Genomic DNA, 19,470 nt, shown 5'->3' with positions numbered 1-19,470 from the left:
TCATACTTAAGTCACCTCGTTCACTTTTAGCTGAACATATGTTAAGATCATATCTATGCAGTAGTGATTGGCACCACCCAAGAATCTAGCAAAACTACATACATCAAAGCTGTGTTACAATGGAGAATTTGCGACTGACATCACAGCATTATGTGGAAGGACATTTGTGGAGGAATGCCTCTACTGACGATGAATGAAACCATCTATGCTAGAACCATATTTAACTGTTTTTCAAGTGAAAAAGAAAATGAATGTTTGATAAAGAGTAAGTGGATTCCAGTTCCTCTGTATGTTCAAACTGAGCCATGGACCAGCATGCTCCATAAGGGTAACTCCTTGCATGTTAGAAATTGTGTTTAATAGTCCTCATCAATCTAATTTGCATTTGCACTGGAACTATAAGATAATGTTCTTTCAGTTGTGTTATTGTCACTATCCAGAAATCAAACTACACTGAACAGACCTTGCAGTGATTCCAGTTCACATAATTCCTTAATAACTCTAGTTTTTATTTTCTGGGTTTTCATCAACACTGTAATTGACCTTTTAATGAAGTAGAATACTGGTGAGAAGGTTCAACCTCTACTGCCATACCCCCAACACCTGCCTCTGACGCTGTGGGCCAGCATCATAAAAGTGGAGACATTACTTTTGGACCAGTCCTCTTACATTAAGAAACAATATCATCTATTTTGATGCAGTTTCCAGTGGATTTCTGTCCCATATTTCTTGTGTTTCTCCCCATCAGAACAATCCTAGTTTACCCACCACACATAAGCTTTCAGCAAACAGAGCCAGAATACACCTTGCATAGTGTGCTTTGATGGGCTGCTTGGGACACACATTCACTGATCGATTGGCTGCTGTCAAACAGAATACATAATGACTGACTTCTACCTGTATTTCCTCAGCTGGGCACCGACTTAGATTTTTTCTTAGCTAATCACCTAATTTCCTTAACTAATTCCCAGCGCATAATGGGAACATAAGTATTACATAAGTATTGTTTAGATTCCTACCCTCCAAAAATATTGTTGAATCTGGCTGTGTGCTCAAAAGTTGTTTGATGATGAATGAGCATTGGAAAGAGAGAATGAGACCAATCCCCACAGAGAACATGGTCATTTAATTCTCATTTTCTTAGAAAAATGGGCTAAACACAAATGCCAGTGAAACATAAATATTAGAACCATTATCTGTTTACCTACAGATACCTATTTGGTATCTGCATTTCTGCAGAGCTCGAAGAGTTTTTTCAGAGACTGCTAGACTGTGAGAAGTGGATGACAGGAAGTGAAAAGACTCATGTTGGGCCAGGACTGCTCTTTTCCATCCGACAGATATGGCAACAGTGAAAACATGAAAGGAAAAACAGACAACTAAAAGATCAAAACAGGAAGTGTAATGAATCGGAGAAATTATTGAGATGACCTTTATCAAGGCCAAATGATACTGCTATAATCTTGATTACAAACTTCAGGTATGAATGACAAAGGGAACTTACATGTTTTAATACTGAGATGTGAGCTACCACAACTTTAGGCTTGATGGCACCCAGGGGATTTCACAGTTCTCATCTGTGATCATGTTGCCCTAAGTACGATGTGTAAAATAAACCACCTGCGCAGTAAGACTCAAGATAGCAGCCTGCTGACGGAGTCACCTAAGAAGCTAGCAGAAAATACTGAAAATGCTGGATAGAGTTTGCTAGGTGCTTGGTTTCAGGCCTCATGTAGAACCTCTCCTACACCACTGTGAATCTTCTGTGTTGGATATGTTTAAAAAAGGTTTCACCCCTCAAGTATTAGAGTACTTACCTGATATAAAAGAGATGTTCCTTTCAATTCCTTCTTGTTTTATTAGAAGTATGAAACTTGAAACTTCCTCACTTAGCCCCCAGATATGGTAAGGTAGACAGAAACACAGCCCGAAGTTTCCCTGAGTGTATCAGTTGTTTTACTGCTTGTAAATGGTGCTTGGACAATCAGCTTAGATGCAAAAACTTCACTTGAGTCATGTCCATTATGCCTAAGAGCCACCTGGTTGCCTGACATCCCTCTGTTTTCTGTTCGACCTACTCCTTTAATTTCTCACCTCTAGACTATTTTTACATTCTCTGCTTCACTGCCATGATATGTGAGTTCAATGATTTTTCCTTTGAAAATTGTTGGCACCAGAACTAAATTCTGTAACAGTCTCACTACAAACATATGAACACAACGATATCTTTCAACTCCTACTCCATATTCCCTGTAGCCAAGGGCTGTGTTAATCTCCTGTGACACAAAATAGGAGTTAGTGCTGTCTGGGTTACTTAAAGAAAGTATTTACCTTCTTCTAGAATACACTGTCCTCTGCTGTTTATCCCTCTTCCAAGATGTGTACTTTACTTAGCTGCATTAGCAGGAATGACAGACAAATAAGTCCTGTTTATTAAGCAATTCTTCTAGATGAGTGAAAAATGTATTGAAGCAGTCTGACCCAAGAGGTCAGACAGTCTCCTCTCACAAACATCTACCTAATGATAATTCCATATGACATTTCATTTTTGAGACTGAAGATACTAACCAAGCTTTAACTATATATACAAGTATGATCGCTGTACAAAAATGTATATAAAATTATTGTCTATTGCAGGTCAATTTTAGCATAATGTTGCTTATAGCAAACTTTAAATCATGTATCAAGCTCATACAGGAAATGAACTTTGTAAGTTAGGAGTCACTCCTGACCTTGCATCTTGTGATAGGCTCAAGCCTCTCATTTTGCAGAGTTGGGATAAATATACTGTAAAGTTATATTTTTTTCTTTAAAACAAACAAAACCAACCAACCAACCAAACAAAAAATCCAATAAAAATCAAACCTACCAAAACAAAACAACCAAAAAAACCCATAATATAATTAATTTTACAATGTTTCAAATTCCCGATTAAAAATTGGAAGGGAAAACGGAGTCCCATGTAATGAAGTCATTTAATTTGTCTCCTAGCCAACTTCTGTAGGATCAGTACCACTACTGCTCTAGGGAGGTCTGTGCATCCAAGAATATTTGCATACACCTGGCACTGTCTAGCTCTTCTTCAATCAGACAGATTTTGCACAGACAAATTGAGTTGGAAGGATGCAGATGTCAAGACCACAAGGCCAGTCAAGTATTTCAGCAAACTGAGAACTACACCCAGACTCCTCAATGGAGTTACAATGAAGAAAATCAGGTGTCAAAACTGGGTATCATTCAGCCATGCACTACTTAAAACACACCTGGTTCACAAACAGCATTTACAGTGTTGAAGTCCTTATCTGTTACACATGACATGTGAAGGGTCACGCATTTCTGCCAGCTGAACAAAATGTTTGGGCAGTGCTCTTTTTTTTTTTTATTTTTTTTTTAAAGAGGCTCAAAAATTCTACAAATGATTAAGCAACCAGTCCACAACATCACATACAATTGATTTACCAGGCAACTGAGGCAGGAAGATCCTGCAGGTCTAAATGCTCCCAAACAGCTTCTGATTATGGAGCATTTTTGTTTTTGTAAGTCCATTCTGTAATGGAGTAGTCATGTCCTAAAAATAGAATTCTAGTGCAGAAACCAGTCCTCAGGAGCATTTTAGAGGTCAAGAGGACATATGAAAATCCCACTTATTAAGGCTAGATTCAATTGACCACATGCTGTGCAACCACAGCCAGAGGCTTATGTAGAAAATGTTGTCTTCAGATTCTTGTCTCAGTTGCATTTTGTGTCTAAAAACACCCAGACACCTCTGTAAAACGTACAGATATCTAAGAAACATTCTTCATCTCTTCTGTCACGTCAGTGCTATTGGCTAGATACATCCGTACAGACCACTCACAGCTGAACTAAGCAGCAAATCCTCTGAGATCTTTTAATGTCTATGTGCACGGACAGCTTTGTTTTTACCTCTAACCTTTCTATTTTTGCCCTCGGGCTCCTTTAGGCATATCTGTGTAGGTGATGCTTGGCCTGGATCTAGTCATTCTTTTGGTTCAACTTCACAAGCCAGCCATACCAGGCACTTGCCAATCATGAAGGTGACAATTTCTCCTTTGGGTGGAAGAGTACGTCTAGATCAGAACTCAGAAGCACATTTACAAACAGCTAGAAAAATTTCCCTACCTGTTTTCATACCTAAACCTTAACATTCCTCATTTGGAACTTATTTGAAACTATACAGCCAATTCCCTGTGCCATTAGATGGCACCAGCCTGGCCTCCAAGAGCCTTTCAACAATAAAAGAATCAGAAGTTACAAAATTTACTTTAAAGTATTACAAATTTCCCTGGGTATTATAGAAACTAGGCTAGATTATGTATTTTCAACAGCCAGGAAGGAAAACATACATATAGTGAGCCATCTATCAAGGGAAATCCAGATGAGTTAAGCAAATGCAGGAATTCAAGATATTTTTGATGTTTATAGATAAAAGCACCTATCAAAACAGGATAAAAATGTTTAATACTGAGTAGATACTTGCTAGGAGTTCCTAGACGCAAAGAAATGTGGGCAAAATGAGGTACTAAATTACCAATAAAAATGAGATAGGCTTTTGATAGTAAATTTAAAATTACAGTGAAGCATATAAGCAACAGGCTGCAGATGTTAACATAACTGCCAGTTTAAAACATTCAGAAATCATAAGTCAGGCCTAAGAAAGCATGCTACTTGTTCAAACTAGCCAGGTAAGCGAAAAATGATGCACTCAATACTGCTTCATTTATCTGCTTTTTGAGACAAGGACCTATGTAGAAGCAACATTTTTTTCTCTCTGCAATCATGAGGTACATTTTTAAAAATATGAAAGTAGATGTTCTCACACAGGTGCTGAATACAGGAGAGAAGACTTCAAGATTAAACAACAACAAAAAAAAACCAATCCAAAACAAAACAAAAAAAAATACGTTAGTAATCACCTATCTTAAAAGACTTACAATAAAATCAGGAGAGCTGGCAACACAGATCACATAACTGTGAACTCCTTCATCTGTATAGACCATATACCAAGTCATTAAGCACACATCAACAGAAAGGTGGTTTAATGTCATTTACTTCTCTGCATGTCCCTACACTTATAACTGATTCTTTGTGGGACCATTGCTCATTAGAGCAACTCAGCACTGAGTAGGGCTGCTCAGGGGAGTTCAGGGGCTGCTCTTGTTTGTATCAGTCAAGAGTGACCAAATACATAAAACTATGAATAACATTTGCAAGGAAAAAGATGGGAAATGATATTTCAGCTATGATTTTGTTTTCCTCTCTACTAGTAGAAATGGATTTTCAGTTTCTGGACACTGGGGCACAGATTGTAGTTTTGCAACTTGACCTTATCACAATAGCAAGTACAAAAATAAATGATATTTGGGCCCTTGTCTTTTTTTTTTCCTGCTTGTAACAAAACAAAACAAAACAAAAAAAATTTACACAGTTAAGTTTAACACTGCGGATCCCATGAGTTAAATGAGGCTTAAACAAATAAGGTTTTAACAGGGCTTTACATTCCCTCCATGATCAATACTCTACCCACATGTCATCTGCCGCAGTTTCTTTCACTTTCTACCCTCATTTTAGATTTTTTTACATTCATCTTATTAAATATATATAAAGAACCAGTTTTTTCCTTCTATTAGTTCCTTGATTTAAATAGAAAATTAGAAGAATCTACACATCAACACAAGAACTAGAGTTTGAAAATGATCCAAGATGATACCCTAACCTATCCTAAGAACTAGATGGCAAGAACAGATGGTTCAAGTAAAACTTACCCAAAGGGAGGCTCCTGTGCCATGTGTTATGGCTGTTTATTAGATATCCTAAAGGGTGGTGTAGCACTGAGATAAAACAGGCACTCAGTAGACAGAGTACGTGATGTGCAGTCAAATGGATTGATTTGTCTAGTGAATCTAATAAATGGATCTTGTTAATGCTGAGCAGGGAAAAATATTCCTCAGCCCCTATTCATTAGCTCATCCTCATTAAAAGAATGCTTTCTTGCCAGAAAATCAGAAAGACCTCCAGTCCTCTCTGCAGAAGACTCTAAAATGTACAAATATCGATCTTATTTGATTTGTTTTTAAACAGCAGCACTGCTAGCAGTTGTATTTCTGATACGTAATTTATGTTCTTTGCTGTTGCTTATTCCTAGCTCTTCTCTGCTTATCAATATCCTTGACTCTTCTGCAATGCAAAACTGTTCTTCACTCTTCAGTCCCTCTTCTACCACCTATTGGTTTTCATTTACATTAATTATATCCTGAGTTCCTGTATCTAATGGCACGGCTCACCCAATCATTACTCAGTCCTTGTTCAAGCTACTGCGTGCACCCATTTCACTACTGCTCTTTATTCCATGGAATAACTGCAGGGCATCTGGACTTGGAACTGAGTCTCTACAAAGTTCTGAAAAGCAGAATTAAATCCTCTTTTCCACGAGGCCTGAATTCCATGCCTATTCATGTCAGATACTTGATTCTTATATTCCTTTTTTGCTCTCTTCTTTGTTTCCCTTTTTATCCAAGACTTTTCTCACTTCAGAGAGAAAAACATGTTCTTTGTCAGATACATATCTCTTCTCATTTTGTATCTTCTATCACTGACAATGACATCATTTACCTGTTTCAATTTGTCCTGCTCCTGATCTCAAACCATCTCATTTAGATGTACCCCAAACTCATTTCCTGTGTTCTATTGTCTATTTCCTATCGGTACTCCAACAGGGAACCTACAAACAACTTGAAAAAACCTTTCATCTCTCTATCTCTACTTTCTCCTGACCCACTTGCCTCCTTTTACTCAACAGCCTGCAGGTAACTTTTGCACTCACTTTCTTTTTTTTTTTTTTTCCGGTTTCCAACCTGATCACTCCAATTTCTATCATCTCTTCTGAAAATTCCTTCTCTACATTCAGCCTATCTCCAGTGAATCCCAGTTCCTCATTCTTTCTTGCTTGGCACATTTTCCTTACTTGTCTTTTGATGCCTGGTAGGCTTAGGGCTCACCTGCTAACTGTTAACCATGTCTTTGTATGATGTCTGAATACTCCTTTTGTCCCTGCTCTGCAGGAATTTCATACGGCTGAATCATTGGATGCTGTCTATATCTTATTGCTGCACACTGTCATGTGCTGTGATTATTTATATTAGCAGCTAAAGTCTTCTGTCAATTCACATTTGCATTCTTTTGCTATACAGTACTATTTATTTCTCTCTTGCCACCACATTGTTTTGCACAGCTTGAAAGTAAAAGCAAAATATTTATCTCTATTTAAACTTCCTCTCTTTTTCATTCTCTACTGTTATTCAAACACCGTTTCATAGTATGTAAGGACTGGGTACTTTTATCTGTATGTGCCATCCATTTGAATAACTGTGACTCTATTTTATTTGAAGTTATTTAACTGCCTGCTTTTGGTTAGATGAGTGATGGAAGTATGGCTGTGAGTGGCCTTTGCCAGATGAGAATGACCGAAGTTATGAAAAGACATTAGCATAAATCACAGCAAAGGCATCTGAAAGCATAAGAGATTTTAAATGAAATAAGCAGCTAATTCCCCTGGAGAGTAATTTTAGATAAAAGATTTCTGAAGCTACACTAGGTATTACTTAGTGTCACAAGAAGTTGCTGAAATCCATGACAAACAGCAGGTCTTTTTGATTTGTAAGATACAGATCCCTCATTTCCCTGAGAGGCTTATATATGGATGATATGATAGGGAGAGTTAAATGGATAGAAAAACAGCAATCATCTAAGGAGATGGGGGAGAACAAAGAAAATATGTGGTAAAGACATGTTAGCATTCATTTCCTACACAGAAGCAGTTCAACTTGTGCCTGTATCACAGTCTGTGTAGTTACATACCTGTTATATGAATGTGATACTCCTCTTTTAAGATCTTTTGGAAATAAGGTACTTTGAACTGCATGTGTGCAGATGGCAAGCCTGGAAGATTCACTTCAACATCACCCATAAAATGTGGGAACTCCCAATCCTGTTAAAAAAGAAAAGCAATAGCCTAAATATAAGATTTCACAATATATTTTGCCCTTTAGAATCATTATCAAAAGGGCATGGTTCTATTTTTAAGCCTCCCATTATCGACTTTTCCCACTATAAGTTTTATGGAACCACTTGAAATTGAATATCTTGTTTATACTAACTATTACAGTATGATTTTTACTTCAGCTCCATGTAATTACATGTTTAAAAGTTCACTTCAGAACGATAATAATGAGCCCACCGCAACGGCTGACAGCATAAAATTGTCCAAGTATATGAGCACCTGTATATTGCACTGTGTAAAAAGAATTGTTTCATGATGTAACTAATTACAGGACCCTTGCAATAAAAGTTACAACTTCTGTTCCTAATCTGGCAAAGAGTTTACAGGTAAGAGATTGGCAGAGAAGGTCTGTCCCCTCAAGTCGTTCATACTTGCAACTCACTCAACTTATGGGGTGTTTTCAGCATCTGCTCATAATATGTCTAAATAAACATTCTCTGCAACTGAAGATCCTTCAGCATAATCTGCCTGAATCAATCCAAGCAGTTTTCTCTGCTGATATATTTCAGCTGACAAAGTAATGCTGGAAATGTGGAAGCTCTTACCTATTATTATGCATATTTTGTGGCATGTGATAACTCAGCTGAGGAGGAGCTGCATTTAGAGGAATTTTTCATTTGGTTATCTGTACCCACCACTGATCACTTGAAAATGGGTATAATAGCATGGCTCATTACAGACAAAACTTAAAAGTCCAGCAATATTGCTGGAGTCAGTATAATTACTGCTGTGTGGTTATCCAGTGTGCTGTAGGCTGTTAAAAACATACTGGCCCTGTTCCCATACATGCACCTGGATTTGTATCCCACAGTTAGTGCAACCCACGCTTGAGTTACTGACAGTAAGAAAAAGGAATCTGAAATGGAAGGAGCTCTGTAAATAGCTCCTGCTTCCTTTGCATATGATTTAACATGCAAGAGCTGCTGAACAGCTCCAACATTCTCAACGGTGGAAGGGAAACGAAAGAGTGGGTTTACCAGCAGGGAATTTATCATGGCCCAAACACTAACAGAGGCCAGTTTGTGCTAACATACTCTGATACTGAGCTAAACAAATTAACATGAGTATACTTGAGAAGAAGCTAGGAGAACCGCTGTACCTGGTTCTCAGTGTCTAGAGTCATAGAGAAAGTGCTAATTTACAGATGCAGAAGATAAGAGAAAATAAGGATGCTCTCATCTTCCCTTATCACAAATGCAAAGCACGCTCTTCTGGTCATCAGGTATGGTAATAGCAGCCCAGCTGCACGATCCCTTATGCTGCATCTGCAAACATCCCCTTAGATTTGGGAGCCATTCACTAAGTGCCGAAAGATTAATATTTATTATAAAATATTAATATTTTATGGATGTGCACCCTCAGTTCATGGTATCTAATACATATTTCTGGACTCATATCTCAGGGTAACTCAAACATATTCTCACCCAGGAAAAAATAGGAATAAATAGGGAGAAAAAAAAACATTACATATTCTTGAAGAAAACACAAATGGGAACCAGAAATAATTAAGCACACAATTACAAATCTGGCCTCCTGCTCTTGCCTTGCCCCAGTGCTCCTACTGCTTTTTACTGAATTTCAGATAAAATTCCATTAGACACAATTTTGTAATGGACTGTGTTTTTGCACCCATATTTTGTTGATGACAATAACAATCAGTGGCTAGAATGTCAACTCTGCCAAATTTGGAATATACCAAATTATTTGTTTTGGCAAACCATTACTGAATCTGGAAAACAGTTCCTAAAACAAATGAAAACAGAGATCCAACCCCAACAGCTTGCTCCTATTTACATTATAAAAAGAAGGTGATTGGAAAGCCCATTAGAAAAATACATATTTGATACTCCCTATTACAGGTACCTTTCACATGGTACAGTAGTTCACATTTTCTATATATATATACACTTCATACTGTGCAAATCACGCTGGAATTGTCATGACCTCTGTTATCCTGTAGCCCCATAATATGTGGTTTCCAATGGTGATGACAGCCCCACAGCTTTGCAGCTTCAGTGCAGAGAGGTACAGGTGTGGGTGATAAAGATGGACACTGGCATTGGAGACCCCATGGTTATGTACAACTGACCTTGTATGCTAAAGAAATCCAGATCTGGATCTGCAGAAAGCTGCATTTAAGTGTGAAAACAAAGAAATAGCATCTAACACACTTCACGGAACTTCAGGAACTGTGTATGGTAAATTTTGTCATAACCTGGATCTTCAGACCAGTGAAGAAAAAGCAAGGTCTAAAATCGTATTAGCAAGCATAAAATGACTCCAAGTGGATCCTAGAGTGAGGAAAAATAAACCATTAACACAAAAATCATATCCATCCCAGGGAAAGGCTCCAGATGTCAGTGACATGCTGGAATGCTCCCCGACCCCCCACCAGCCTGAAAGCACTGACCTCAGGGCCTGCAGGAGCAACAGATGGTGAACAAAGCACCGTGAAAAGTGGTAGAAACTAAGAAGTGTGTGCATATAACAATTTTAACGTTAGTACTGCACCTGAAACATTTTTTGTAAGAATTAGAAGTCAACTAATAATAGTTATTGGATTACATTGTTAAAATTTAAAGGATGCTACTAATAAAATCTTGGCCATATCTAGAAGGTATGCTTCTTCTATGGCCATAAATAAAGTTTGAGTGTAAAACCTCTCACAGACTGATTATAAAACCCTCTCAAAATAAATCTAGTGGAAACAAAGAAATGAAATGTAAAATAACAATAATAAATAAAACTCAAGAAAATATATCTGAAAGTAATATTAAAAACAACAACAAAAGCAATTAAAATAATGAGGTACACCTACTGACTTCCATGAAGGTCACTACAGCCACAGCACTCAGAAGAATGAAGATTCAGTTTACTAAATCAAATGGCCTTTGAAGCTCTATCTGGCTCATAGATTTGGTAAGTAAGAATGCATATATGTCACCTGCAAACATGAGTGCATTATTATTGAGGAGAAAAGCTGATGACTATCAACTTTCTCAGCAAATGTCAGTATCAGATTGACAAATCCAAACTAACAAAGCATTTTGTTGTCTTGACTCCAAGAAACTGTTGTCCAAAGTCTTCTTCTGCTATTATTTTTTAATTTCTTCTTCACTAACCAACAAAAGACAACTTAACTAGAATAAACCCAGAAAAACAGTTTTCTAAGAAATTCCAGATGCCTGGTGGGAATCATCCGCACCATTTCCTAATAGGTACACTAACAGCTCAAACATGCAAATCCAAAATCTAAATGCTTCCCCCCTTGAAATACAGCTTAGTGTATGTCATGCCTTTGCACACGGTATTTTCTATCCATGGGATCTGATTTCTGTCTGGGCTACCAATCTGTGCTCACCTGTGGGACATGATTGACATATTCCATGTTCTTTAAGTTCTCAGCGCATAATTAAATGAAATTTACTTGATCAGCTTTAGTCCTCACCAATGAGGTGTCTGTATTTTGCTGTATCTATGATCTTATTGGAAACTGTGCCCAAAATACCTCATTTAGACCGTATCTCCACTTGCATTGCTTGAAAAATAAATCTGTGTAGACATACTGGTAACTCACATTTGTCCCTCTCATATTGCATGAACTACATGTTTCTCTCACTCTTTCTTTAAATTTGTCAGCCTCAGGTTTCTCAGATTCACCTACTTCTGCATTTTCTAACCTGGAAGCCTGCAGAATACCTCTATGCAGTCTGTGAAGAAAAAGCCAACCCAGCACCACGAGACTTAAATCAGCTGTACAGAGGTCTCCAGCCTCACTGGCAAGTTTTGTGGGATGTGCAAATCAAATGAGGTTATTACCTCATTTCACTCTGCAGTCATGAGGAAAGGGCAGCCAGAGGATAAATTTAAGATCACCGAGGTGTTCATCCTAGTGCTGCAGTGGGCAAAGAGAGCACCTCTGATTTCCATCACCTACTTCATTAAATCCACAAGCACAGCAATAAAAACAGATGCTGCAAAGAAGGAGGCCATGATATTTTGATTTTCTTCCCTTTGCTTCCAGTTCTCCAAGACAAACAAATGCATACACTCTCTGCCACAATGCCAGGTACTGGTTTAAGGTACTGCAGTGCAACTGGAGGCACTGACTTGGTATCTCTTCAAGTAAAGATATAATAGCAATGGCAGCTGAGCATCAGAGCCACAATTTTGAGAAAATCTGGCCATTCTCTGCCATCATCTGGGAAAAATAAATGGCAGGAGAAGCTCTATTCTGGCCCCCAGTACCTCATGCTTCATACACACGATTCCACATTCCTCGGCATCCAGCACTTCTCCACCCAAAGGAAACTGCAGCAGAGAAGGTGGGGCTGGAATTAAAAGCTGATAATGATTAATGGCAGCCAAATGTGCCACGCTTTCATCTTGCCTCTGTGTAGCTCAGAGGATAATCGGTACACAGTAACTACAACATAATGCTAAAATAATATAAACACTGTTCAGATGTAATCATGAAAGAGGACAAATGCACACTGAGTATTTCTGCTTTAAGTAGCAAAGATATGTGCTGTAATGATATGTGTGTACCAGGAACACATTGCTTTAAACCCTTTTGAATAAATAAACAAAAAACAGAGGGAAAGAATGCAGGAAATGCACATATGAATGTACATATTTGTGTTTGTTCCAGAAACTGCCAATAGCAATTTTTATTTAATTCATAAAAATCCTTTTAACTTATCAGTTTGTAGGCTTTATGTTTTCAGGTATCTTTGCATCTCTTAGACAGCTTTGTTTCAGCTCTCAGAGCGTGGTAAGACAGGCAGATAGAGGAGATTTAGTGACAAGCAATGTCTATAAATTTTTGCAAATGTTTGAAGTAAGAAATGAGCAGCTGGAATTCAGAGACAAAGGCCCAAATCCTCTGTGGTTATCTCTAACTTCATTTGGAGCTGCAGCTCACAGTGATCTCTGCAGCTGTGGGCTGCTAAAACACAAACACAATTTTAATATTTCACTCCAATATACGTAACAAGTCAGCAGCCACAACCAGAACTCACTGTTATGCCTATGGTATCAAATTTACAGCTGAGTTTCTGGCCTCCTGCTCTTTGCAAATGTCTTATTTTACTAGGAAGGAAGTTTGATAGACATTGCAGTTTTCAGCCTTCACTAAACCAAGAATACCCAGCTACTCTTAGCCTTGCCTGCATGTATGCTTGTATGGCTTTAGTGAGGCTACTTATCACTCAAAATGAAGCCTGACAAATTATTATTCAGAGGACTTGGAGGTCCATGTTGGTTCTATCAGTGCTAATCTAGTCACAGTTTTCAAGGGCAGAAAGTGTTATCTGATCTGTTCACCTGTTTACGCTTCACCTGCTTGAATTGTTATTGGCAATAACAATCATAAAACTCCACTAGGAGCCGTGGCACGAAGTCCCTAATTGCATACGTAGCTACATCTTTCATCACTTAGCTGTGAAGAATACAAAATACAGAAAATCCACTCTAACACTCGAATAACTGCCTCAGTATTGAAACACCCTCTCAGAAAAAACGCTGGAGAATTGTTTTACTTCTGCCCTGAATTTCTCTAATTACTGCTTCCAAACTGTGCATTCCAATAGAAAGGTATTTCTGCAGCATACTGCAAGGCAAGAATGTACCCACAACTTTGTTGTTATTCTCCATCACTGTTACACTCCTGTCCTCCTCAGTCTTTGCCTTCTACAAGTGGCCTTTCTCTACAACCACCACTACAACCCTTGCTTATTTCTCAATTATCTGAGAAGATATTAGTAGGACAGCAGCAACTATCTCATTGTGAGTCAAAGCAGCAACTGAGCCTCCCTTCATTTTTTGTGCTTGGACTTGAATGACCCCTTTCAATAAAAGATCATTAGAGTAATTCAGTCTACTGTCCATTTCTGCTCATTTAAAAGAAAAAAATCCCCATGCCCTCCAGATCTCAAACAAGCTCTATGTCTCTGCACTTTGATTTTACATATTAATACATTTTGAACAAAGCCAAAGCCATGTATGCACATGTTCTCAAAACAGTGCTAGTTGTTAATAAAATGTCAGAGCTGGTCTTCCACTTTTCTTGAGCTAGCTCAAAGCAATCTCAAAATTTCAGACTGCCTAAAACAAGAAATGCCTACATTTCCCTGAAAGACCTGTAGCCATGCCTATCTGCACTGGCAGATGACTGTTCTGTGACAGACAGCACTCCCTCTCTCTTTCCCCTGTGTCTATAACTCAAATATCACCCTCTGTTTGCTCCTCACAACCTGGTTATGCCTTCATATTGTAGATGTTTTGTGCATAACGTATTATAGATATGACAATTCCTATCAAACCCCACAGCTAGAATTCTTATTGAGGCTCTCATCACTTGCTATCATCATTCAGCATTCTTTTTCCTCTGGACTTGACGAGTGCAGTTCTCCACTGATAGAGGAATCCTGCCACAGAGACCATTTTTCTAGTCTGTTTCTTTTGCCACGTCATTCTTCTTTGATCAGATAACATATAGGCTACTTCTTTTCACATTCAAATCCCTTTACATCTTTCACAACTCTTGGTACAGACCCTTTATCTGACATCTGCTTCTTCTATCAGTTTATATGGAAGTTCAAGCTATGATTCTTTTTGCTATTTAAAGAAATTTTCTTCTCTGTGGTTCTTTATCAGCTGCAGAGTTTTCTCCTCTATGACTCCTTGCTCCCTATGAGAAAACATGAGGATGTTGTGCATTAGGCATCCAGGATTACCTGTCATCTTGACAAATGATGTCACTACTGCTTACACACGTCTCTCTATGCAGATATAACTCGACTTTTCTTTGACCACAAAATGCTCTAGGATCAGAGTTGTGTTTTGGTTTGAAAATCAGCTAGCAACATAGTGCCCTGCCTTAAGTGACAATTACTAGTTACTCAGTAGGACAAGTATTGCTAGTAGTGCAGAGAATTAATGGTTATCAATTCTTTCTGTTACATTAGAAAAAAAACACGTGTTTGATAACCAGCCAGTGCACAAGGAAGGATGGATACACGATCTCACATTTTCAGACAATCTGTCTGTAGTCACCAGGAATAGCCTAGTCCCTCTTTCCCTCTAAGGACAAAGACTGTTCTTCCTCGTGGCTTCACTTCAAGTTTTCGATACTCACAAGAGTCATAGAATCACAGAATTGCAGGGGTTGGAAGGGACCTCTAGAAATCAAGTTCAACTCCCTCACTAAGGCAGGTTTCCCATAGGTTGCACAGGTAGGGGTCCAGATGGGTCTTGAATGTCTCCATAGGAGGAGACTCCACAACCTCTCTGGGCAACCTGTTCCGGTGCTCTATCACCTTCCCTGTAAAGAAGTCCTGCATATTTGTGTGGAACTTCCAATGTTCCAGTTTTAAGCTACTGCTCCTCATCTGACTACTGCACACTATTGAAAAGTCTGGCCTCATACAATTGCCTCCCGCACTGCAGATACTTATAAACATTAACCAGATTCCATCTCAGTCTTCTCTAGGTTGAACAGACCCAACTCCCTCAGTCTTTAAGGAGGAATCTAGGAAGAGCAAGGTGAAGCAACCTTTTCCTTGCCAGGGGTGATGTAGACATCAGTGAGCACAGCCTCTGTGCACACCCAGGATGTCCTAGGAAGATGTCCACCAACATTTCCACCAGGCAAATACAAGGTCAGGGACACCGTTACACTCACCTTTGTAATTCCCACTTGCCAGTTGCCGATCTATTCACAATTGCTGAAAATACTAATTAAAAAAAGTTGCTCATAAGTAAATGTTCTGTTTTGAGTCTGCGTTTCTCCAAATTTTTTAAGCCTTTATTTTTGCTTTACTGTCTTACTCATGTCTAGCCTTGGTTAAAACAAATATCTGTCAATTCTTCTGGATAAGAAACACCAGTGAGAGCTTTTCTAGTTAATTTTTGGGTTGGATAAGCTGCTAAATAAAGGAGTAATTTTCCAGTACTGTGTATGTGTAAGAAACAAAGAAATTAGTTCCTACAAAGCACCTGTGTTTTGTTTCCTATGCAAAACTTCCCCAAGACACTAGTAAGTTAGCCAAGTTGGCCATAATGACTTCTAACTACTTCAGTGACGCATTTCATGAAAACCATTTCTATGGTGAATATGAACTAACATATACTTTCTGATTTCCTAAGACTCCAGCTTGCTGTCAAGGGAAATCAATTATGACAGAGCAATTAATCTTTCTGGTATCCTTGAAGTCTGACTATGATTTGGAGAATAAAAATAAAACTTAAATATATTGCTTTGAAATCACCTCCAACAATATGAGTATCTATGCCACACATACCCTTGCATTGTGTTGAGCAATAATACAACATCTAGAGCATTTCAGGATTTGCAAAAAGTGCTAATGCCATTTGTAACTCTTTGAGAATGGTAAGCTATATTTAGAGCTCTAAATAATTTCGCATTGAGGCTGCTATCTCCAGTTAATTTTAGCTGTATTAAAATATATATCACCCTTTTTTCTTTTTTTCTTTCCAAATACTCACATACATAAATTTCCTTGTTGCTTGATATACAAATAAAAAATGTTTTCTAGTGTTGTCTAAATCCAAGAAGATAGATTTGCAGTAAAATACCTGAGCAGATATTTTCCTTGCTATGAGCTTTGCAACATAAAAAATGATGCTATAGAAACAAAGGATATCACGACCAAGAGTATTATATGTTATGCTATTACATGTTGCTCACTGTACATGGAAAGTAAATCAGCTGCTTTAACATTAGGAATGGGTGACTGAAGAGCTGTTCTGTCTTGGACAAAACTCCTTCAGCTCATACATGCTCTGAAGAATTTTGCTATCATATGCTCTGAGAAAATTTGGGGCTAGTTGCAAACAACAGTATAAGCTTGCCTTCATGGTACTACGCACATTCTAGGATCAAGTTTGAAGTGACATTTTTAGACCAATGGTCTCAGTTTGAAAACCATCATCCAGCTGGTTTTTGGTTTATCTGTAACTGTAAATAACATGTGCTTGTTCAGGGTTCAACTTGCAGTAAACAGTAGAGAAATAGCAACATTCAATTTCAATTGAAAAAAAGAAATAGGATTATTTTTTGCATTTCATAGAATCATAGAATGGGTTGGGTTGAAAAGAATCTTAAAGATCATCCAGTTCCAATCCCTGCTGTGGGCAGGGTTGCCATCCACCAGATCAGGCTGCCCTGGGCCCCATCCAACCTGGCCTTGAAAGCTTCCAGGGAAGAAGCATCCACAGCCTCTCTTACAGAAATTTAGAAGGCCAGATATACACAGAATGCACAGAAAAATGTGTTTAAATTTGGGTTTTACAAAAAAGTCAGTGCAAATTTCTTATTCCTTTTCTTTTAAAAAGAAATCCAAATAGTAATAAGTCTCTTCCAAAATTATTCTTATCCTCATAAATTTGCTAATTAAAAATACTGGTTTTAGTACGTAAGCGAAGAAAAAGACAACTGCGCAGGTATTGATAGAAGAAACACTTACTTTCCAAAACTTGGTTACCTGCAACTGAAGTTTTAGTTTCAGGAACAACAGTAATATAAAATACATCTGGCATCTAGTTTTCCCAGCTCCTTCTCTTTTTTATTTTTCTTTCTTTTCTTTTATTTTTACTTGAAGCTAAAATTTTCTGTGTCCTGAGTTCTAGCTAATAGGATTACCAGCAGCATACTGTACTTGCTAATGAGTTGCCTTCATCTGCTGAAGACAACACATTAACATATTGCATTCCTGAAGTCCTCCTCCACACTCCCTCTAAACCCCCATTTTAGCTTTCAAGGCTGTGGTCATTAGGCACATCTGTTCCACAAGTTGGGAACTAGCATAGAGGTCTTACAATCACTCATATTTGGTGGTTCTGATCTTCCAGCTGAATTATGCTCCAGGAATTTCAGCTGAGTCTCACTCCATGGATCACTCCAGGCTTATCCACACACACTACGAAGTAGACATCCTTTATTGCCATAAAGGTCCTTTTCAGAATATATAAGCCCAAATTGTCAATGATGTCTGGTCTAATGACCTCTGAATACCTTTTCTGTCTTTTCATTCATATACCTACATTTTTCCATTGACTGTAATAATTCTAGTAATCATATGAGACACTTCCTCTTGTCTCCCACTGCAGACCTAAAAGATAAACAGCAGAATGCACATGGAGCTGCTCTGGTACATCCTCATCAAATGCAAGCATCTGCCTTGGCCACCTGAAATTACAACTCAGCACAAGCCACTACATATTTCAATGGGATGTAAATGGAATGGCCCAGCCTTCTGATACAAACGGACTGGAAAATTTAGCAGAAAGTATAAATCCATGAAAACAAAACAGCGCTTAACTGCACTGTTGTGTACAGACTCAGACCAGTGCATGAGATACAAACTGCCAAATTCTGTCACAACAGACCCAGGAAAAAGATATATTTGATCACAGAACTAAAATTGTTCTCTGTACTTTCTTCTGTTTTCCTCACCTACTCTGTGACCATGCAGATTCCTCAGCCAGCAACAGACATTTTGGATGACATTGCCTGGAGATGAAGGGGTGAAGCAAAGAGGTACTGCTCTGTGGAAATGTCTTGCCCCATGGAAAGAAATCTTTCAGAGCAATGGTGATTGCCTGTCAGTCTTCTTTCAAGCATTTCAAAGAAATGTCAATGTATTCCATTGGTGATGTTCTGCTTGAAAAGTCACATAAATAGAAGGAGCCATGGACAGATTGCCAGAATGTTTTTCCAGGAGGCTAGTTGCAGAATTAAGCTAAATTTACTGGACTGGACTCTATCCACATGTGTGTCTGATAAACTGAGCCAGCTCAGATTGCTTAGCAGTTTGCAATGTCAGAGGGTTCTCTACCCTATAATGTGTCTCAGAGACTGATCTCCTGAGCAGAACATGGGTGTTCCTAGTTACACATCTAGTTAAGGAGAAAAAGATATCCAGCTCTGAGGCATCCTCAATCTAACACTAGAAGGTCTGAAAGTTAAAATGGGAGGTTTTGAGACTGGCAGCGCTCCTACATCAGACAGCTTCTAGTGAGTATAGAACTTGCCACTGGAACAAGACCTCAAAATGATGTGCAATGCATTTTCAGAAGTGAATTCTGTTACTCTATTACATTAGGTTGTTTCCTACATTATGATACATTCTTTAATTACAAGACAATTTAATGAATCAGACAAAAACATGCTCTTCTTCAACATGCATGAGAAAAATTACAGGAAAAACCATTTGCTAAGAATCACGATAAGATCTTTGTCATAAGATATCCTTATTTCATTTTATTCTCCATCACTGACTAAACAGATTTTGAGGGGAAAAAAAAGAAAACAATAGTCTCCCTACATAAGTACAGGTCTACCACTTTTATTATTTTCACTAATAGGCTAC

General features: G+C 38.2%; 1 protein-coding gene across 3 annotated transcripts in view; it reads right to left on the bottom strand.

The window, feature by feature from the left end:
* Window positions 1–19,470, bottom strand: part of TMEM117 (transmembrane protein 117) — a 202,033-nt gene that overhangs the window by 2,742 nt on the left and 179,821 nt on the right. For all 3 annotated transcript variants that reach the window (XM_085219810.1, XM_085219824.1, XM_085219817.1), the window contains exon 7: window positions 7,876–8,005. In XM_085219810.1, the coding sequence (XP_085075936.1) occupies window positions 7,876–8,005 (130 nt within the window). The remainder of the gene's footprint in view (window positions 1–7,875; window positions 8,006–19,470) is intronic.

The sequence above is a fragment of the Meleagris gallopavo genome, chromosome 1 (genome assembly GCF_905368555.1).
Source record: "Meleagris gallopavo chromosome 1, MGAL_WU_HG_1.1, whole genome shotgun sequence".
In the NCBI taxonomy this organism is placed as follows: domain Eukaryota; kingdom Metazoa; phylum Chordata; class Aves; order Galliformes; family Phasianidae; genus Meleagris; species Meleagris gallopavo.
Note: the sequence above shows the minus strand (reverse complement) of the source record. Positions and strands in the feature narration are given on the sequence as shown.